The sequence below is a fragment of the Dreissena polymorpha genome, chromosome 1, assembly GCF_020536995.1.
Source record: "Dreissena polymorpha isolate Duluth1 chromosome 1, UMN_Dpol_1.0, whole genome shotgun sequence".
In the NCBI taxonomy this organism is placed as follows: Eukaryota; Metazoa; Mollusca; class Bivalvia; order Myida; family Dreissenidae; genus Dreissena; species Dreissena polymorpha.
In genome coordinates this window covers 152,926,950-152,950,776 of record NC_068355.1, presented here as the reverse complement: position 1 = coordinate 152,950,776, position 23,827 = coordinate 152,926,950, and the positions used below count along the sequence as shown (strand labels likewise).

Sequence of the window (23,827 nt, the reverse complement as noted above, 5' to 3'; positions counted from 1 at the left end):
TGCAAGCCCTCTCGTGGTATTTCAGCAAGCCCTGTCTCGTGATGTTACATGAAGCCCTATCTCATGGTGTTACAGCATGCCCTGTCTCATGATGTTACATCAAGCCCTTTCTCATGGTATTACAGCAAGCCCTCTCTCGTGGTTCAGCAACGTTACAGAAAGCCCTGTCTAATGGTGTTACAGCAAGCCCTGTATCTTTGTATTACAGTAAGCCCTGTCTCATTGGTGTTACTTCAAGCCTCATCTCATGGTGTTACAGCAAGCCCGTTTCATGGTGTTACAGCAAGCCGTTTCTCATGGTGTTATTTCAAGCCCTGTCTCATGGTGTTACTTCAAGACCTGTCTCATGGTGTTACTGCACGCATGGTCTCGTGGTGTACTGCAAGCATTGTCTAATGGTGATTTTGCAAGCATGTTCTTATGGTGTTACTGCAAGCATTGTCTCATGGTGTTACTGCAAGGGCTGTTTATGGTGTAACATAAAGCCCAGTCTCATGGTGTTACAGCAAGCCCTGTCTCATTATGTTACTGCTATCAATGTATAATGGTGTTACTGCAAGCATTGTCTTATGGCGTTACTGCAAAGGCTGTTTATGGTGTAATATCAAGCCCAGTCTTATGATGTTACAGCAAGCCTTGTCTCATTTTGTAATAGCAAGCTCTCACATGGTGGAACATCAAGTCCTGTATCATGGTGTTACAGCAAGCCCTGTCTTATGGTTTTATGAAAAGCACTTTTATAGGTCTGTGCAGGCCCTGTATCATGGTGTTAAAGCAAGCTCTGTATCATGGTGTTACATGGACTTTCCTGACTCCTGGTGGTACAGCAATCCCTGTCTCATTCACTTTCCAAGAATAATTATATTTATACCCCCACAAACAAAGTTTAGGGGGGTATATAGGAGTGAGCTTTTCTGGCGGTCGGTCGGTCCGTATTAAGTGTCCGCTCTCTATTTCAAGTTGTTTTCATCCGATCTTCACCAAACTTGGTCAGATGTTGTATCTAGATGATGTCTTGCTCAAGTTCGAATATAGGTTATGCGAGTCAAAGACTAGGTCATGGGGTCAGTGCATTTTAAACATTGTGCATGTTGTCTGCTCTCTAATTCAAGAAGTTTTCATCAGAGCTTTTCTAAACTTAGTCAGAAGCTGTATCTGGATGATGTGTAGGTCAAGTTCGAACATGGGCCATGCCGGGTCAAAAACTAGGTCACGGGGTCACAGTGCATTTTAAACATTTAGCATGACGTCTGCTGGTTTTTTGTGAAGACAACATGCAAAATATTCTGTGTCTATGCGGCATGTGGGGGCATTCATCACATCTGTGACAAAGCTCTAGTTCCCTTTGAATTCTCATTATAGGCTCATTCACTGTTTTTGAATTGCCGTTTGATTATACCAATTCTTGGCTATAAGGGAATTATAATGGCCATTGAATACTTAATCTGGGCTGTTTAGGTTGTTAAATAGCCCTTTGAATATTAAAATGACAACTTCTGAGACTTGTTTTCCAGTACAATCTTAGGATGTACTCGTTTTACTATCTTTCAGGAAGCTATTGTCAAATTTCTTGTTCTGAATCCTGTGCTTATTATCATACCATTCACTGACAATGTGGGCGATTTACAAATCTCTTTATTAACTATTTTGTATGTACATTTGATGTCAAATGTCAGTTTAACAGCATGCAAACAAAGAATAAGGAAGATAAGTTACAAATAAATTATTAATATTTTGTATATAAATGTCTTATTAAATGTCAATATTACAGCATACTAGAAATTTGATGTATCTGTAACCTTTTTTATATATAAAATTTCACATAATGCATCATCTTCCTTCATGTTAAACAGGCAAGCAATTGATACAATAAATAGACATATCAGCAGAAACAGCAATCTGATTATAATAAGCACATGTCCCCAGTTGAAACTGAATAGAGAATTTTAAGAAAACGTCAAGTGATATGGGTAGATCGGTAATTGTCGGTAAAAGATACATATAGGATCTGGCACGAGTTGTCATATCATACCATATTTTATTAAACAAGTTCAGGAATTTAGTTAGTGAGCGAGCCTTTGGCGAGCTTACTAACGAATTTCCTGGACGAGTTTAATAAAATATGGTATGATATGACAGATCTTTTTTATCACATGCTTTTAAATGAGCAAATTCTGTAAATATTTACGCAAACATAATGATTAATCCCGAATGTTGTTAACATTTCGTGACGTCATCTCATGTTGCAAGGTCATTTCAGCAAAATAACACAATTTTAATAAACGAAAATTAAGCATATTAAAATGTGTAATATACAAAAATATGTAATGGTTGTATTACATGGGAAACATGGAATAGCATGTGATAAAACTGTTTACATGTAGTACTGGTGCTAAATTACTCAAGAAAAATTGAAAACTAATGAATTTTAAGACTATTGTAATAATGTTGGATGATATGGGTTGATTGGGTTTGGCCATAACAAAAACTGTGTAACTATCCATATATCGTGGAGTTGTTGCAAGATGTCATAGAAATGTGATAAATAGTGCACAAAAGGCCAAAGTAATGGTCAAAGTTAAGTTGGATGATGTGGGTAGATAGGTAACAAGAGCAGCGCATAACGGGTGCCACGCTCGGCTGCGGGCGCAGTTTTGAATAAATGAAAGCTTGTCAGAATTAAAAAAACAATTTAGAGGTCACAGTGACCTTGACCTTTGACCTAGTGACCCTAAAATGGGTGTGGCATGTAAAACTCATCAAGTTGCAGCTACATATAAAGTTTCAAAGTTGTAGGTTGAAGCACTTTGATTTTAGAGCAAAATTTTAAGGTTTTAGCACAACGCGGACCGCGGACGACGAGCTGGCTATGACAATACATCGGGTTTTCTCTGAAAACAGCCGAGCTAATAAGGGAGGACTTAATTATAATCAAATAGTTAAAGCATATTGGTGCTAGAGAACAACAACTTATCATGTTATTTTAAGACAGACAGACGGATTTATAGCCATCGTTTTATTTTGCCGGCATGAAGATGCATGGGGGCATAACATTCGGAGCATGACCATTAAATTCTTCATACACAACAACTCAAAATGTATGGTATAAACAAATATAAATTAAATAATTTTATAATTAAACAGGGAAATCCAGATCAAGGGAAAGAAGCCAGCCAAGTAAAATGTCTTTTCACTTGTGGTGGAAGCTGTGGGGCAGTGCAGGTTGGAGAATTCTGATTGGTCCACAGAGGCTAAATCACAATCGACATCCAATCACAGTCCTGAAAAATAGTGAATGATGAACAGTACATTATATTTGAGCATGGTTATGTCTTAAAAGATGTGCACTTAGAGCCTTGATTTTCTATTTAGAACACAACATGACATGGCAAATGTCATCTAAAAACATTCGTGGAGGAGGGACAAGAAGATATAAATGTGGATGCTACTCAAATTTCAAACTAAGCTTAGTGCTTTGTCACAGAAATGACAAATACCCCCACATGCCGCATTGACACAGAATATTTTGCATGTTGTCTTCACAAAAAACAGCAGACACCATGCTCAATGTTTAAAATGAACTAAGTGACCCCATGACCTGGTTTTCGACCCTGCATGGCCCATGTTCGAACTTGACCTACACATCATCTAGATACAACTTCTAACCAAATGTGGTGAAGATTGGATGAAAGCTGCTTGAATTAGAGAGCAGACACCATGCTGAATGTGTTAAACGTACTAAGTGATCCAGTGACCTAGTTTTTGACCTGGCATGACCCATATTCGAACTTGACCTAGACATCATCTAGATACAACTTCTGACCAAGTTTGGTGAAGATCGGATGAAAACAACTTGAATTAAAGAGCGGACACTATGCTATATGTTTAAAATGAACTAAGTGACCCCGTGAACTAGTTTTTGACCTGCCATGACCCATGTTCGAACTTGGCCTAGACATCATCTAGATACAACTTCTGACCAAGTTTGGTGAAGCTCTGATCAAAACTACTTGAATAAGAGGCGGACAACATGCTGAATGTTTAAAACGCACTAAGTGACTCTGTGATCTTGTTTTTGACCCAGTAAGGCCCATGTTCGAACTTGGCCTAGACATCATCTAGATACAACTTCTGACCAAGTTTGGTGAAGATCGGATGAAAACAACTTGAATTAGAGAGTGGACACTATGCTATATGCTTAAAATGAACTTAGTGACCCCGTGACCTAGTTTTTGACCTGCCATGACCCATGTTCGAACTTGGCCTAGACATCATGTAGATACAACTTCTGACCAAGTTTGGTGAAGCTCTGATCAAAACTACTTGAATTAGAGAGCGGACAACATGCTGAATGTTTAAAAACGCACTAAGTGATCCTGTGACCTAGTTTTTTTACCCGGCAAGGCCCATGTTCGAACTTGGCCTAGACATCATCTAGATACAACTTTTGACCAAGTTTGGTGAAGATCAGATGAAAACTACTTGAATTAGAGAGCGGACACAGACCGACCGACAGACAGACAAGCTCACTCCTATATACCCCCCTAAACTTCGTTTAGTGGGGGTATAACAACTGGTACCTGTCTTTAGAATTGGACAAGATTTTCAAATTTAGTAATAATGAAAATTTCTTAACCATAAAAAAATCTTTGTCTGCCTGTTCACAGCTACATGCTTCCATGGGTTTAACAAACATCAACATGATTACAAACTCAGAAACAAGCCATAAAACAAGCAAATTCGTAGAATTGATATCCCCGACCAATATACTTCTGGACACAAATATTTCTGGACGGATGGACAACGCCAACATCATCCTCTTATCCATTTATATACTCATACCAAGTTTCAATGAAATCTGTCAAAGCACTTCCAAGATATGGCTCCGGACACACACACAAAGCATTTTTTCAAGATACAAAGGGCCATAACTCCGTTATTATCCGATGGTTGACCATGCCATTTGGCGTGAATCATTCTCTTATCCATATATATACTCAAACTAAGTTTCAATGAAATCCACCAAAGCACTGGACACAAAAAAGCATATTTTCAAGATACAAGGGGCCATAACTCCGTTATTAACAGCTGGTGTACAATGCCATTTGGCATGCATTATCCTCTTATCCATATATATTCTCATACCAAGTTTCAATGAAATCCGCCAAAGCACTTCCAAGATATGGCTCCGGACACAAAAGTGCCGGACCGAAGGACGGAAAGACGGACGGACGGACAACACCAAAACAATATCCCTCCGCCTATAACATGGGCTGATTTTAAAATGCTCATGCCCCCCAAATGGGCTGTCTGTTGTAGTGGCAGCCATTGTGTGAATACGTTTTTTGTCAGTCACCTTGACCTTTGACCTAGTGACCTTAAAATCAATAGGGGTCATCTGCCAGTCATGATCAATGTACCTTCATGATCTTAGACCTAAGCGTTTGTGAGTTATCATCAGGAAACCATTTACTGTTTCAAGTCACTGTGACCTTGACCTTCGATCAAGTGGTCTGAAATTCATTAGGGGTCATCTGCCAGTCATGATCAATGCACCTATGAAGTTTCATGATATTAGGCCTAAGCATTCTTGAGTTGTCATCCAGAAACCATTTTACTGTTTAGAGTTACTGTGACCTTGACCATTGACCTAGTGACCTGAAAATCAATAGGGGCCATCTGCCAGCCATGATCAATGTACCCATGAAGTTTCATGATCCTAGACCTAATCATTCTTAATTTATCATCAGGAAACCATTTTACTGTTTCGAGTCACTGTGATCTTGACTTTTGACCTAGTGACCTGAAAATCAATAGGGGCCTCTGCAAGTCATGATCAATTTACCTATGAAGTTTCATGATCTTAGGCCATAGCTTTCTTGAGTTATCATCAGGAAACCATTTACAGTTTCGAGTCACTGTGACCTTGACCTAGTGACCTGAAAATCAATAGGGGTCATCAGCCAGTCATGATCAATGTAGCTATGAAGTTTCATGACAGTAGGCCTAAGCATTCTTGAGTTATCATCGGGAAACCATTTAACTGTTTCGAGTCACTGTGACCTTGACCTTTGACCTAGTGACCTGAAAATCAATAGGGGTCATCTGACAGTCACGATCAATGTACCTATGAAGTTTCATGATCCTAGACCTAAGCATATTGAGTTATAATTCGGAAACCATTTTACTGTTCCAAGTCACTGTGACCTTGACCTGTGACCTAGCGGTCTGAAAATCAATAGGGGTCATTGCCAGTCATGATCAAAGCACCTATGAAGTTTCATGATATTAGGCCTAAGCATTCATGAGTTGTCATCAGGAAACCATTTTACTGTTTAGTCACGGTGACCTTGACATTTGACCTAGTGAACTAAAAATCAATAGGGGTCATCTGCAAGTCATGATCAATATACCCTTGCAGTTTCATGATCCTAGGCCAAAGCATTCTTGATTTATCATCAGAAAACCATTTTACTGTTACAAGTCACTGTGACCTTTACTCTTGACCTAGTGACCTGAAAATATGTAGGGGTCATCTGCCAGTCATGATCAATGTACCTATGAAGTTTCGTGATCCTAGGCCTAAGCATTCTTTAGTTATCATCCAGAAACCATTCACTGTTTCAAGTCACTGTGACCTTGATCTTTGACCTAGTGACCTGAAAATCAATAGGGGTTGTCTGCCAGTCATGATCATTGTAGCTATGAAGTTTCATGACAGTAGGCCTAAGCATTCTTGAGTTATCCTCGGGAAACCATTTAACTGTTTCGAGTCACTGTGACCTTGAAATTTGACCGAGTGACCTGAAAATCAATAGGGCTCATCTGCCAGTCATGATCAATGTACCTGTGAAGTTTCATGATCTTAGGCCCAAGCGTTCTTGAGTAATCATCAGGAAACCATTTACTTTTTCGAGTCAATTTGACCTTGACCTTTGACCTAGTGACCTAAAAATTGATAAGGGTCATCTGCCAGTCATGATCAATGTACCTATGAAGTTTCATGATCCTAGGCCTAAGCATTCATGAGTTATAATCCGGAAACCATTTTACTGTTTCGAGTCACTGTGACCTTGACCTAGTGACCTGAAAATCAATATAGGTCATCTGCCTGTCATGAACAATTAAGCTATATAGTTTCATGATCCTAGTCCTTCACACTTTGCGTTTTCATCCGGAAACCATTTTAATGTTTTGAGTCATTGTGACATTGACCTTCCACCTAGTGACCTGAAAATCAATATAGGTCATCTGCCAGTGATGAACAATGTAGCTACATGTATATAGTTTCATGATCCTAGGCCTAAGTGTTCTTGAGTTATCATCCAGAAACAATTTTACTGTTTTGAGTCACTGTGACCTTGACTTTTGACCTAGTGACCTGAAAATCAATACGAGTCATCTGCCAGTCATGATCAATGTACCTATGAAGTTTCATGATCCTATAGGCCTAAGCATTCTTGAGTTATCATCCGGAAACCATTTGGTTGATGGACCTACCGACCGACATGTGCAAACAATTTACCCCCTCTTCTTCGAAGGGGGGCATAACAAGTAAGCCATATTTATTAAATGACAATTGAGATTAGTTTAGTTTGTATGAATGTACAACAACTTACAGGGCAAGTCATGAGCAAGTTGGTGGTCCCCCCTTCTGCTACAACACTATAGACTGGTTCACATTCACACTGAGTAATGTGCTGCCCTAAACCAGTCTCCAACATATGCTTCACATTGGATAAGGTCAGGCAGTCTTGCTGTAACAATTAAAACACATAACAAGTTCTTTGTAAAGTATGTTATTTGTGGTTAAACATAATTAATTAGTACAGCTTGGTTGTTTATCATTTTACTTCAACAAAACTATGTTATTGTATTGGAAAATAATGACCAATTAAAAACCAACAGGTTAACAAAAAAACTTAATGAAAAAGCAAACAACATCAGCTGATTATGCTGAATTTGCCAGAAGGGATTGTTAACTGTTTAGAGTCTCATGTTTTCGTAGAAACATTATCACATAAAAAATATTGTATATTATACTAGTGCCCCTGGAGAAAAAATGCATACAAAAAAATGTCAAAACACCCAGACAGGTTTGAATGCATTCATAAGGAGATTTTAGCTCCACAAATATGAATCAATGTTGGATTAAAGAACTAAGTGTGAAACAATCGCATCTGACATAGAAATATACAGCAGATCAGGGCATGTTCTCATTCATTTTCCAGGCAAAATATTGGCAACACTCCTACAAAACATACATGGTTCCTCCAAACTTAAAAACAAGAGGGCCATGATGGCTCAGGAGCATGTACCTGAGTGAGGAGAAAATAGTACCAACTTCACATATTGACCCAGTTTTTAAACATATTTGACCCTCATATTTGTCATAATAAAAATTCTGACCAAGTTTCATTGTGATTGAGACATAAACGTGGCCTCTACAGTTGTAAAAAGGATGCAAATTACCCAGATAAGACATTGGCCTAAATATTGTTAAGATAAAAATTATGACAAAATTTTATTGTGATTGATTCATAAATATGTCATCTAGCATAATTACAAAATTTTTAAGATTCAACCTAGTGACCAAGTTTCTGGATGCTCCACTCAGATATTTCAGAACAAACATTCTGACCAAGTTTTCTTAAATAGTAAGTCATAATATATGTTTACTCCATAGTGGTTACACGGTTCTGAAAAAATTTATCCCTCTGACCTTCATTTTGGAAGTATGTGACCCACATGTAAATGCGGTCTAGAAATGATCAAAATTAACACTTGAAAATTGTTGAATCAAGATTGAGACATAAATGTGGCCTCTATTGGAAAAACAAAGTTTTCCTAAGATTTGACCTATTACTAAAGATTTTTGATGCACCTGACCAAGATTAGAAATCTGCTTCTACATAGTCAATAAAAACATTCTGAACAAGTTTCATAGATTGAGTCATAAATATGGCCTCATGACAATACTTTACTATAACAATACTTTTCTAAGGTATGACCTAGTGACCTAGTTTTTGGACACACAATACCAAGATTCGAACTTGGCCATGAAATTGTGAAGATAAACATTCTGGGAAAATGTCATCAAGATTTGATGAAACAAGAAACCGTCGGAGACGGGTGATGCTCCCCAAAGTTTTCTTTTGTCACAATATTGCACTATATATTCAGATAAAAGGAAACGTCTTGAGTGCCAGTAGTTGGGGGGGACAAGAATTATTTTTTTTAATTTCAAAGGGCCATAACTCTGTGAATAAAAAGCTGCGCCATGAGCGCATGATACACCCGTCGTTCGCCAATGAAGTAGTAAGGTAATAAATAACCCTTTGAATCATTTTTTTACTTCAGTTTATTTGTATTTGAATACATGGTTTATTTTATAAGTACATGAGCATGGAGCGCCGTCTCCTTGACATTCAACAAAGTCCCATAACTCTGGAACGACAATTCAGAATTCCGTCAAAAACGAAAGGGGATCAGGGTTTATCAATATTAAGATTGTGTTGAAATTTGAAAAAAATCAATCGAAGAATATTTGAGCTACAGTAGGACATTCAATGAAATCACGAAATTTTGACGAACAAAGTCCCATAACTCTGGAACGACAATTCAGAATTCCGTCAAAAACGAAAGGGGATCAGGGTTTATCAATATTAAGATTGTGTTGAAATTTGAAAAAAATCCATCGAAGGATATTTGAGCTACAGTAGGACATTCAATGAAATCACAAAATTTTGACGAACAAAGTCCCATAACTCTGGAACGACAATTCAGAATTCCGTCAAAAACGAAAGGGGATCAGGGTTTATCAATATTAAGATTGTGTTAAAATTTGAAGAAAATCTGTCAAAGGATATTTGACGTAGCGTACGACATTAACAGACGGACGGACGGACAGACGGACGCGGGGTATACCATAATACGTCCCGTCATAGACGGGCGTATAAAAATCATCTGACCAGAACCCGCTGATAATATGCACATCTCCTCTTGGTAGTGAAGCTTCCCATAAAGTTTCATTGAATTCCGGACATTAGTTGCTGAGAAACAGCCCGGACACAAATTGTGCACCGACAGACGGACACACAGACGAAGCAGTGACTATATGCTCCCCCGAAAATAAATTTTGGGGGAGCATAAAAATGTGGCCTTCAGTGCAATGACAAGCCAAATATTAACAACCTACCACAACAGAAACGGGAAATAGGGTGACCACGAAAGCTCACCATGAGCAGTTCCTGCTCAGGTGAGCGAAAATGTCACCTCTGAAAAAAACTTTTTTTAAATTTTTCTTTATTTTAGGAAAGTACTTAAATGCTATAAAATCAATAAATGTTATTATTTTTAATTAGAATATATAATAAGATTAACTAAATATTCATTATGGGTAGTAAATACAAAATATTTTTGAATACAGCCTCAATTTATTCAGTGTAAGTCCCCCTTTTAAGGATCCCTGACCAAAGCCGTGAGCAATTTAAATATAACCTGCTGATATAACAATGGCAGGAGAGATAATTGATTCAATATACATCTGCATTTTCTAGAATAAAATGAAATTGTGCAAATGTTAAAATGTTGCAAACATGGTGCTAGGCCGTGTTTCAATTAAGTCTGTTAGGCCAAGAATCGTTTGTGTTTCCTAATTCAGAGATATTAGCATTGAAGAAATAAAATTAATGCGGATGTGCAACTTAAAAGCAGTTTCATTCTATCAAGACTTTAATTAAACAATCATTACATTCACATTCTTCAGAGAAAATATTCAATCCAAAACTCATTATTTTGTTCTTGGTAGCTTTATAAGGGTCTTGTTTAATGAATTTCAATTTTTATTTCATTTTAAAGAACACAAATAGTTCTGCATCTGAACAAAACAAAACATCAGTTTCAGTTATTTAATATTTGGGTCATAAATGCTGTTTATTTGTATTTATTATGCATTATTCTTTTTGGCAAAAGTTGCATTTTTCAATCAGAGTAAACATTCATTCCAGTTGACAAAAATAAAAATGTGTCCAAAACGATTTTATAAATTTCTATTAAAAATGGTAACAAATCTACCTCAGTGTCAATGCGAAGTCCGCATCCACAAAATATCACAGACTTATTGGCTCTCAGGGGACTCCTGAAAGACAAAACAATTGCTTTCTCTATTTCAGACATTTTCAGTATACCAATTCCTCAAATTATCAGCTCTTGTGATTTGAATATTACATACATGTAAGGAAGACGTTAATGTTCACTTACAAGTTTATGATGCATGCTATTTTTCAAAACTTTTGATTTAAATAATATGTAAACAAGAAGTTAATGTGCACTTGATGTGAACTTACAAGTTTATGTTGCCTGCTGTTTTTCAAACGTAGTTACAATTTTGTTTTGCATGCTGTGTTAAGCTTATTTGGTTGGTATTGATCAGTTCAAGTTTTTTAAATTTTAAGCATTGAATGTCAATAATTATTTAAGGTAAAACAATTTTGTGCAACGAGCCCTTCCTATAACAATATTCGGTGGAAACATTACAATTTTCATTTCAATTAGTACTGTAGTACTGACAATAATTAGTGTTTTAAGAATTGATCTAATGTGAAGCAATATGTCATCAGAAATCTAACTTTTGTACATTTTTACGCCAAAAAATAAGTCCTGAGCCATCGCTGGTGTGAATAAAATTGAACATTTTATAAATAAACTGCAAAAAAAACGCCTCTTCTTTGTATTTCATATTATTTTCAAAACAAATTCACGATTTGTCAGGCAGGCAATGACTATTCACTCCTACTTTTTACACATGGGACATATAACCTCCACCGTTGACAGCTTATCAATGGCTGAGCACAAACTTTGCTCCTCAAGCTGAAGGGTGCCTCTCTCATAGCAGGCATATTCCTCTATCAGTCGTATCTCTGAAACAACACCAGACCCAATCAGCTATGGACTGTAGATAGGATCACTTCAATATTCTCTGATAGTTCTGGAGGGAAAACTATCTGATCATCATTTCTGTACAGTCGTTATTGTGGGAGAAGTTAAACAAGACTCTGACACTTACATAAACCAATTTATACTTTGTTTTGTTTGTAATTTCAGTTTTAAATGCTGAAAGAAGAATACTTTCATCGATACATAACAGATTCTCTTTTACACTGTGCTGACAAACAATTTATTTTAACATGTAACTAGAGCTTTGTCACAGACATGACGAATACCCCCACATGCCGCATTGACACATAATATTTTGCATGTCGTCTTCACAAAAAACAGCGGACACCATGCTCAATGTTGAAATCGCACTAAGTGACCCCTTGACCTAGTTTTTGACCCGGAAAGGCCCATGTTCTAACTTGGCCTTAAAATCATCTCCATAAAACTTCTGACCAAGTTTGGTGAAGATCGGATGTAAACTACTTGAATTAGAGAGCGGACACCATGCTGAATGTTAAACAAGAGGGCAAAGATGGCCCTAGTTCGCTCACCTTAGAGGAGTCCGTTCATTCAATCTTTACCAAATGTCAAACTTGACCTAGATATTGTCCAGACAAACATCCTGGTCAAGTTTCATCATTATTTCATCTGCAAGTCATGATCAATGTACCTATGAAGTTTCATGATCCTAGGCATAAGCATTCTTGAGTTATCATCCAGAAACCATCTTTCTAAATTGAGTCACCGTGACCTTGACAGCCATTGTGTGAATACGTTTTTTGGCACTGTGACCTTGACCTTTGACCTAGTGACATGATAATCAATAGGAGTCATCTGCGAGTCATGATCAATATACCTATGAAGTTTCATGAACCTAGGCATAAATGTTCTTGAGTTATCATCAAGAAACCATTTAACTATTTCAGGTCACTATAACCTTGACCTTTGACCTAGTGACCTGAAAATCAATAGGGGTCATCTGCGAGTCATGATCATTGTACCTATGAAGTTTCATGATCCTAGGCATAAGCGTTCTTGAGTTATCATCCAGAAACCATTTTACTACTATTTTAGGTCACAGTGACCTTGACCTTTGACCTAGTGACCTGAAAATCAATGGGGTCATCTTCGAGTCATGATCAACGTACCTCTGAAGTTTCATGATCCTAGGCATTAGCGTTCTTGAGTTATCATCTGGAAACCATTTTACTATTTCGGGTCACAGTGACCTTGACCTTTGACCTAGTGACCTGAAAATCAATAGGGGTCATCTGCGAGTCATGATCAATGTATCTATGAAGTTTCAAGATCCTAGGCATAAGTGTTCTTGAGTCATCATCCTGAAACCATTTTACTATTTCGGGTCATCTTGACCTTGACCTTTGACCTAGTGACCTGAAAATCAGTAGGGGTCATCTGCGAGTCATGATCAATGTGCCTATGAAGTTTCATGATCCTTGGCATAAGCGCTCTTGAGTTATCATCCGGAAACCATCTGGTGGACGGACGCACCGACATGAGCAAAACAATATACCCCCTCTTCTTTGAAAGGGGGGGGGGGGGGGGGCATAATGAGCAAATGCCCCCCTCCCAGCAGCCATGTTATTCAACTGACCGGAACCATTTTTTAACTCAACTCTCGTATCAAGGAAACAAATGTTCTGAGCAAATTTCATGAAAATTGGGCCAAAAATGTGACTTCTACTGTGTTCACATGTTTTCACTATATACATATAGGGAAAAATGCCCCGCCCACTGGCGGCCATGATTTTTCACTGATCCTGACCATTTTCAAACTCGTCCTAGATATCAATAAAACCAATGTTTTGACCAGCTTTCATGATGATTGGGCAAATATTGTGACTTCCAGAGTGTTTACAAGGTTTCTCTATAGCCAAATAGGGAAAACTGCCACTATATACATATAGAGAAAAATGCCCCACCCACCGGCGGCCATGTTTTTTCACCGATCTCATCCATTTTCGAACTCGTCCGAGACATCAATTGAACCAATGTTTTGACCAACTTTCATGATGATTGGGCAAAAATTGTGACTTCTAGAGTGTTTACAAGGTTTCTCTAAAGCCAAATAAGGAAAACTGCCCCACCCACTGGTGGCCATTTTTTTCAACGGATCGGAACCACTTTTGAACTCAACCAAGATATCATAAAGACAAACATTTTGACAAAGTTACATGAAGATTGGGCATAAAATGTGACTTCTACAGTGTTTACAAGGTTTTTCTTTTTTTTACCTAGTGACCTAGTTTTTGACCGGGCACAACCCAGTTTCGAACTTGGCCGAGATTTCATTGGGACAAAGCTTCTGACCAAGTTTCATGAAGATGGGACAAGAAATGTGGCCTCTAGAGTGTTTACTAGCAAATGTTTATGGATGGACAGACAGACATACGACGGACAAAGACCGGTCACAAAAGCTAAAAACGCACTAAGTGAACCTGCGACCTAGTTTTAGGCCTGGAATGGCCCATGTTCAAACTTGTCCTAGAGATCATTTAGATAAAACTTGTGACCAAGTTTGGTGAGGATTGAATGAAAACTACTTGAATTAGAGAGCGGACAACATGGTGAGGTTTAAAACGCACTAAGATAACTCGTTACCTAGCTTTTGACCCTGCATGACCCATATTCAAACTTGACCTAGACATCATCTAGATACAACTTCTGACAAAGTTTGGTGAAGATTGGATGAAAACTACTTGAATTAGAGAGCAGACAACATTGTGAGATTTAAAACACACTAAGTGACCCCGTGACCTAGTTTTTGACCCGGCATGGCCCATGTTCGAACTTGACCTACACATCATCTAGTTACAACATCTGACCAAGAGTGGTGAAGATCGGATTTAAACTACTTGAAATAGAGAGCGGACACCTGATAATGCTCAATGTGTAAAACGTACTAAGTGACCCTGTGACCTAGTTTTTGATCTCCCATGGCCCATGTTCAAACTTGGCCTTCAGATCATCTAGATAAAACTTCTGACCAAGTTTGGTGAAGATCGGATGAAAACTACTTGAATAAGAGAGTGGACATCATGCTCAATGTTTAAAACACACGAAGTGACCCCGAGACCTCGTTTTTGACCCGGCAAGGCCCATGTTCGAACTTGGCCTAGACATCATCTTGATACAACTTCTGACCAAGTTTGGTGAAGATTGGATGAAAACGACTTGAATTAGAGAGCGGACAACATGCTGAATGTTTAAAAGGCACTAAGTGACCCCGTGACCTAGTTTTTGACCCGGCAAGGCTCATGTTCGAACTTGGCCTAGACATCATCTAGATACAACTTCTGACCAAGTTTGGTGAAGATCTGATGAAAACTACTTGAATTAGAGAGCTGACAACATGTTGAATGTTTAAAACGCACTTAGTGACCCCGTGACCTTGTTTTTGACCCGGCAAGGCCCATGTTCGAACTTGGCCTAGACATCATGTATATACAACTTCTGACCAAGTTTGGTGAAGATCGGATGAAAACTACTTGAATTAGAGAGCGGACACTTAATACAGACCGACAGACAGACAGACCGACCTACCGACAAGTTCACTCCTATATACCCCCCTAAACTTTGTTTGTGGGGGTATAATTAACAAGAGAGCTGCTAATACTATATAATGTTTTCATTGCATGTCACTACTTAAAGTGCATGTATTATGTACATCATTAAATGTTAAATTGCTACAAAGTATGAAGCCACATATTCTATTCATGTTTATGTTGGTGAATTGCAATTAAATGAAAGACATCTTAAACAAGAAAAAATGTGTTTGTCAGAAACACTATGTCCTTTTCTGTGCCGCTTTGAATTTATATTTTTTTGACCTCTGACCTTGAAGGATGACCTTGACCTTTCACCACTCAAAATGTGCGGCTCCATGAAATACACATGCATGCCAAATATTAAGTTGGTATCTTGAATATTGTTACAGTATTCATAAAATGAGCGATTTTGGCCACATATACTTGACCTCTGACCTTGAAGGATGATCTTGACCTTTCACCACTCAAAACGTGCGGCTCCATGAGATACACATGCATGCCAAATATCAAGTTTTTATCTTCAATTTTGCCAAAGTATTCATAAAATGAGCAATTTTGGCCACATATATTTGACCTCTGTCCTTGAAGGATGACCTTGACCTTGACCTTTCATCACTCAAAATGTGCGGCTCCATAAGATACACATGCAAGCCAAATATCAAGTTGCTATCTTGAATATTGAAAAAGATGTTGAAAATGTTAAAGTTGGAGCAAACAGACCAACAGACCAACGTACAGACCAACAGACAGTGTAAAAACAATATGTCCCACACTATAGTGGGTGGGGGACATAAAAAGTGTTTTTATAAACATCTTAACATCTTTATGGTAGCAATAATCAGTTTTCTGAAAATGGCATAATAAAGTTACACCATGGTATACATTAAATCAGACAGCTAGACTATAGAACATGCCCAGTGTTTTCCCTAATGGCATGTCTCTGAGCTCTAATAAAACTGTATAACACCCCATCTCATGTAAGTTTGCATTCATTGTATTTAAGAAAAGATCATGTCAATATTAAGGCAGTTAATGTACAAACTATCTGAAATTTGTAACCCACAACATTAAAGTGAAGTTTCTAAATCTATAATTGAGGCATGTTATGGAAAAAAACAGCCATTATCAATTTTGCTTTGTACTTTCTACCTAATGCTTAGTATGGTGAGAAACAAGCTTAATCCACTAAGCCATGCATGCTGATTTTGAACAACGGGTATTTTATACTTTATAAAAGCAATCCTCATAACGTCTCAAAATATAACGATAACAACAGAACTCTCTATATTAAACAATTGTTTTGCATTTGTAACACTTTACAATTTTAAGGTTTTTAAATTGTCAAAAGATGCATATAATGGATATTTTAGAGCGATCAGTATAACTGTTTCCTTGCAAAAAAACATAACTACAACAAAAATGCACATATCTGAAAAACTAATTTTTCAATTTTATCAATTTACCAAAACATAAAAAGGTCCCCTTAACGTAACATTTTTTTTGTTAACAATGTTATTCAATTTTTATACTAGTATTTAGAAGAATGAAGTACCAACACAATATCTCCAAGCATTTTCAATTATTGATCTGCAAGAAATAAAAATACTTTTTTAAGTAGGTGAGTAAAGTGTAATTACGTAATGTCACAGTGTACTGTTGTTGTTTTTATTTAACCCAATTATTTATGCAGCAACATTTTATCTTAATGCTTATGGCAGCACAGTTACCTTCTTGCTGTAGTTCTTGCTGAATGTCATTAAATAGGTCCAACACATGGTCAATATCTACGCTGTCGAAGGCATCATCTTTCTGCAACTCAGAAAACAAAGACATTGAATACTTTTCAGTTGAATGGTTTTTAAGATGGACCAGATGATAATGCAAAGTACTGGTATGACTGGAACTGCAAATTAGCCAACCAACACATGTATTGGAAGAAATGATTCCTTTTTCGCCAATCAATCAGACAAACACAACAAAAGAGCTCCAGATAACATGCGTAAAGGCACAAAAAAAAATTAATTGTTAAATAACTAATTAGATTAAAAATCTTTGCGTAATGTTACGCATTGAAAAAATAAAAACAAAAATTCCAAATTTTCTAAAATCTTCCAGTAACAAATTACATATGGTAAACATTTCATCCCGGTTCTGACTGATCTAGGCGCTAAAAAACAACTAAAACTTTAAGTCAACGTCACTCGCAAGCCTTTGCTGTGAGGAATAGAGCCACACCTAAGAAAGGCCAAATGGTCTCGATTCTGTTCTCGTATTATTGCAGGTGAGTCATTACTGTTCATTGAACCTTTTTAATTACACTAATCATAATTTTTAAGCACAATAATATACTGTACACCTATTCAAAATGTCATTAAAATGTTAAATATAGTTTTTTTATGACTTGAACGGCGCGACCAACTGGTCATAATGATCTAAGCCGAGTGTCAGTGAATTTTTTACATAAAAAAATCAAACGGCCGACCGAAGCGGTGTATCGAAGCGTGGAAGGCAAAAAAAGCCATTTCAGTGTCAACAAGATGTGTTTGTGAAACACAGTGTCCCCCTATATGATGTTTGACCTTGTATGATGACCTTGACCTTGTGAAGGATGACCTTGACCTTTCACCACTCAAAATGTGCAGCTCCATGAGATACACATGCATGCCAAATATCAAGTTGCTATCTTCAATATTGCAAAAGTATTCATAAAATAAGCAATTTGGGCCACATATATTTGACTTTTGACCTTGAAGGATGACCTTGACCTTTCACCACTTAAAATGAGCAGCTCCATGAGATGCACATGCATGCCAAATATCAAGTTGCTATCTTCAATATTGCAAAAGTATTCATAAAATAAGCGATTTGGGCCACATATATTTGACCTCTGACCTTGAAGGATGACCTTGACCTTTCACCACTCAAAATGTGCAGCTCCATGAGATACACATGCATGCCAAATATCAAGTTGCTATCTTCAATATTGCAAAAGTATTCATAAAATGAGCAATTTTGGCCACATATATTTGACCTCTGACCTTTAAGGATGACCTTGACCTTGACCTTTCACCACTCAAAATGTGCAGCTTCATGAGATACACATGCATGCCAAATATGAAGTTGCTATCTTCAATATAGCAAAAGTTATTGCAAAATGTTAAAGTTGGCGCAAACAGACAGACCAACAGACCAACAGACAGGGCAAAAACAATATGTCCCCCACTACTATAGTGGGGGACATAAAAATCCATGCTGCATGCATTCTTTCAATCAGAATCTCAAGAACCAAATAACCAAAGCATGGTTTCGTCTATAATTGATGAACTTATAAGCTCATGCGTAAATGACTGTGAATCTAAAGCGCTTAAAAACCTTCAGGTTCAGTGTCAGAGAGCACAGCTGAGACATGGAAACAGCAATACCATTGGCTTGAAATAATTGGCAATGGGTTAGTAATGCGGTTGTTTTGTGCTGTTATTATCGTTATTACACATCAAATGAAAAAAGTTAACATCAAAACAAAAACAAAAAAAAGATAGAATATAACCAATGATTTTTACAACGTCTGGAATAGTGACTTTTGAAATAATGTCATTACGAAAATTTATTTAATGCTTTCCGGTGGTTTATAGAGAAATATCCGTGAATTAAAACTGATAATTTCACTGTTTCAAACAGTGAAAATTATCAGTGAGAATTATCGATAATTTTCATTGTTTACTGTGAAATGACGTCATTTTTTTGACGAAATGACGTCATTATCCCAGCAAAATTCGTTAGTTAAACTCTTGAACAATGTATATAAACTGTGAAAAATGCATTAAATAAAAAGAAAATTTATTGGATTCGGTGGATTATCGACTTTAATTCACTCGTGATCATAGAAAACATATATTTTCACTCGTGGCTGCGCCACTCGTGAAAATATTATTTTCTATGATCACTCGTGAATTAAAATCGATAATCCACCGGATCCAACAAATATCCTCTATGTGATTCACACTTAAATTATACCTGCGGATAAGAATGTATTCTTTTAGATTCAATACATCTTGGCCGGCACCGTTGCTGTACATACGATAAAGATATACAAACAAAACATGATGGTGACTCTCTTGCTGTAAAAACAATTCATGTCAATGATTAGGCAGTGACAGTTATTCAGTTTGATTAATGGATTTTGCTTTGACAGGCCATCTTTTTGATTACTTCAAGTATGCGTGACAGGAAATCTGGACTGCCAATTTGATAAGAATATTATATTGGTAAATTGTCCTCTATATTCCATCTACCACAAATACAGATTTGATTGGATTGGGTTAGTCTAGGATTCCCTATTGCAAACTTTCATTTCTGTGGTTTTACATACCAACTAAAGCGAACGTGGCAGACACAGTACATTTTGGCCTGCTAGGATGATGTCAATAGTTTTAGATACAGTACAGGCACCTTGTACTTAAACAAAAACGTGTCGGCGGTGTTCACTTTCCCGATGGTTGACATTTCGCGGGGGGCCAACACGCTACTGACCGCGGTGTTCGGCGAACACCCGAAATCGCCGCGATTGCACACTATCGTTAACGGGAACACCCGTGATCACCGCGATGCTGCGCAGCCACCAAAAACACCTGTCTGCGAGAGTCATTCACACGTTTTAAATGTAAATGTACAAAAGAAAATCATATACTACATGTAGATATTATATGTATATGCACATGTATGCGTACTTAAATTCGGACAGTAAGTCAAGTCGGAAACGTAAATAAAGCGTTTAGATGATCAGTACTATTGACTCCTATGGTGTTAATCAATGCAATTGCCCTTCTTAACAACAAATACCAAGTTTCAAAGTAATCAAGAGAGTATTAAATCATTTATTTACTTGTGTCCGACTTTAAGTACTGTCCGAATTTACGTATTGCATCCGTATGTTACCTTGTGTGCAGTCAGTATACAATACAATAATTGTTTCAATAATGAAGGAACTGATACAGCGTAACGGTAAAGATACAGTGTGTTTAAATTATATTTTATTAAGAGGAAATGTCAATGCCAAACAATACGCGACATACCCGGTACTTTAGTTGAAATTCACAATGAAACTTTTTATGGAAATTAAATTATCTCAATGTTGTACCCGCTACAAAATTTTTATTTACAAATAAATACACCCACGCCAATTTTGGCGCTCTTTATCTGGACAAAGAAATTCATTTATTTCATGTAGAATTTGTAACCTAAAATAGCTGCACACAACGCGTGCAAACCGTGCTAGGTGATTTACGCATGTTGCTTGATTGGGAGCTTATTTCATCATATCTTTAAATAGAATCATATGCCAAAATTCATTTGACACTTTCGAAAATTTCAAACGTTTGTGTTTATGACTCTTATTGTCTATATTACCCACCCATAATTTGGTTTAAAAAATATCAATCAGGCAGATGGGAAAAGTTGCATGTATGCGATTGAGACAGTTGACACGTATGTATCGGGAAATCCAGAGACTCGGGATAATACGATTACTACAATCAGTTATGAGTTCGCCATGGCTTCAAACTGTTTATTGAATAATCAAACACTCAATTAACACTCCTCCAGGTGCGGTATCCTACAGCTAGGTGCGAACACGGTTTTCTTTTATACGCGGCGTTTAAAAAGACAGAAAACACTGGCATGGGTGTGAAATACATTATTCATTATCACTTTTAAATGAAAGGGATCAATACAATACGTTTATGTTGAATTATTTTATTTTAAGCAAACATGATGAACACCGCGGGAGATATTATGGGTCCGCGGTGATAAGCGGTGTTTGCCTTATGGCAAACGGCCCCCGTGACATTTGATCTGAACACCCATCGCGGGGTTCATAATTGGTAAGTGAACACAGTGAGATGAACACCGCAGCGAGTGGCGTTTGTTTAAGTACACGGTGCCTGTACTGTAGCAACAAGTGAATGATGGGAAAAAGCATGCCAAGCTTCATGGACCCAAAGTATGTTGCTTACCATATTGGTTTTTTGGTTCTTAGTCAAATAGTTAAGAACTGTGGGAAAACATGATTTTATAAGTCCATGAAATTGTCATATTTAAAATAAGTGTGCCAAAAATTGACTAAATTCTTTTAACTAGATTGCTTTAATATCTGACTGAAGATCCCTATGATTTCCCCTTGCATAATGTTGTTTATAAAATTGAACATTAAACAAGTTTCAATTTAAGCTCCAGTCTGCTTGACGTATATTTTTGTAAGAAGAAGAAACTTATACAGGGTACTGTATTATAATTATGTTCATGTACACCTGCAGCCCTGAGGTTGTGGTACAATCTTGAGATTTATAGCTGAATATACCTTGATGGATAGGAAAGATGTAGGAGGTCATTTCCAAATCACCAGCTATCCCAAGATATATTGCTTTCATCTATGATTGAAGATGCACCATATTCGGTCACTGGACAGTGGATATAAATCGTTCAAATATAACAGGAAAGAATAGTGGTTATGGACTGGACAAGACTGCTCAGGAATGGATGGTAGTCATGTGAACATCTTGGTGGCCACTAAATAGTTCTGCAGCCAACCAAAGAAGCAGATCAACTAAGACAAGTTCATAATTGAAAGTTTGTCAAAATTGCCAGCTATAAATTTTATTGATATGTGCCGTACATTAACATGATATTGGGAATTATCAAAAATTGTTTGGCAGAGCTCCAGATAACATTTTGGTCAATTCTTATTTTACTACCTATTTTAAAAATTAATTCTTATTAACCACCTTTTTATAAAATTAATTCTTTAATTCTTATATTAAATTAATTCTTATATTACTCCTTATTTGTTAAATTAATTCTTCTATTACTCCTTATTTGTAAAATTAATTCTTAACAATATATAACCAAATATTTTTGTATTCATTGTTTTTGAAACATCAACAAATCAACAATTTAGTTGATAGTCTTGGAAAAGCCTGGCTTTTCTTCTCCATTTCTTGCTTTTCCATAATCGGACAGCTTTTTCTGGCTCAAATGACCCCACATCCCAGAAAAAGCTGTCCGATCAACAATTGCTTAATATTGTGCATTTCAGCTTGTTAATTTCTGATTCATTTCATTAACCCTTTCCCCAATAAATAGCAAAAACAACAAGAGATTGCCAAGCAATATTGTCCCCTACCGGTGAAACTCCACCATTGTCAGATTTTTTTTATTTGTTGCCATAGCAACCAGAATTCTTGACATAGGAACAAAATGAAATAATAATCTCCATATTGCAATCTATCCATGTTTCAAGTTTCATGAAAACATATAAAGAACTTTCAAAGTTATCACAGGATCCAGAAAAGTGTGACAGACAGACAAAATGACTGACTGACAGACTGACAGATGGAGTGCAAACCTAAGTCCCCTCCGGTTTCACAGGTAGGGGACAAAAAGTGGCTTTTGCAACCAGCATAAAGCCAGAACAGCCTGCGAGTAACTCGCAGTCTAATTAAGTTTTATGCTGTTTGCTGCTCATCAGTATCTAAGGGTTGGAAATAAAACCTTTCAAACTTTAATCTTGTAAGAACAATCTTTAATTAAATGAAACTTTCTAAGGGACCACAAATGCATCAAAATGTGTATCTAAGTGGTGAAGGGTTAATGAAACAAAGACAAAAGGAACACAGTGGTCCTCTACTGCTTATCTGAATTCACAGACACCAACTTTTGAAGACATATCCGGATAGAAGGCACAAATTTAGTAAGTTGACAATAGGATAGACCTGAATGAACATGCACTTGTCCATAAGGCATGGATGCACTCACATTCTACTTTTGTCTCAAAACTGAACTGCTTGTGACAAAATGGTAAGTTGTATTAAAATTGCATGATAAATGAAAACGTTTCAGCCTTGACAAGTTGTTTTATGTATGATTCAGAGCTCTGTTGACCGGAGACGGGTCTTATACACAAAATGCAATGTCCTAATAGTTTTCATGAACAGCAAGTTATCTGAAAATAGCATAATATATGTAAAGTCTCATAAATCTGTTATACAGCCAACTTATAATGATCTTTGAATCACATCCTGGACCTCTGAGGTAAGATGATAATAACTTGCAAAATATAGTAATACAATAATTGACTAACTTTACCAAAACAAATTATATAATAAATGTTGCAAATGCTGATATTGAAGAACTGCAATACTTTCATTTTTAAAGAGCCAGAACAGAATAGATACTAATATAGGGAAGTTGACCAGGCATGCCAATCAAAGTGTTGGGGACCATGCCTTTATAACAGTTGGGAGCTAGAAAAATGTAATAGGAAG

The 23,827-nt window shown here is 37.0% G+C and overlaps 1 protein-coding gene across 2 annotated transcripts in view; it reads right to left on the bottom strand.

Moving 5' to 3' along the window:
- Positions 1-1,618: 1,618 nt before the first annotated feature.
- LOC127856421 (RPA-interacting protein B-like) overlaps positions 1,619-23,827 on the bottom strand; it is a 67,123-nt gene continuing 44,914 nt past the window's right edge. For both annotated transcript variants that reach the window (XM_052392621.1, XM_052392631.1), the window contains exons 4-8: positions 17,237-17,318; positions 11,798-11,921; positions 11,077-11,140; positions 7,620-7,757; positions 1,619-3,281 (exon numbers count right to left, since the gene is read on the bottom strand). In XM_052392621.1, coding sequence (XP_052248581.1) covers positions 3,252-3,281; positions 7,620-7,757; positions 11,077-11,140; positions 11,798-11,921; positions 17,237-17,318 — 438 coding nt within the window. In that variant the 3' untranslated portion in view covers positions 1,619-3,251. The remainder of the gene's footprint in view (positions 3,282-7,619; positions 7,758-11,076; positions 11,141-11,797; positions 11,922-17,236; positions 17,319-23,827) is intronic.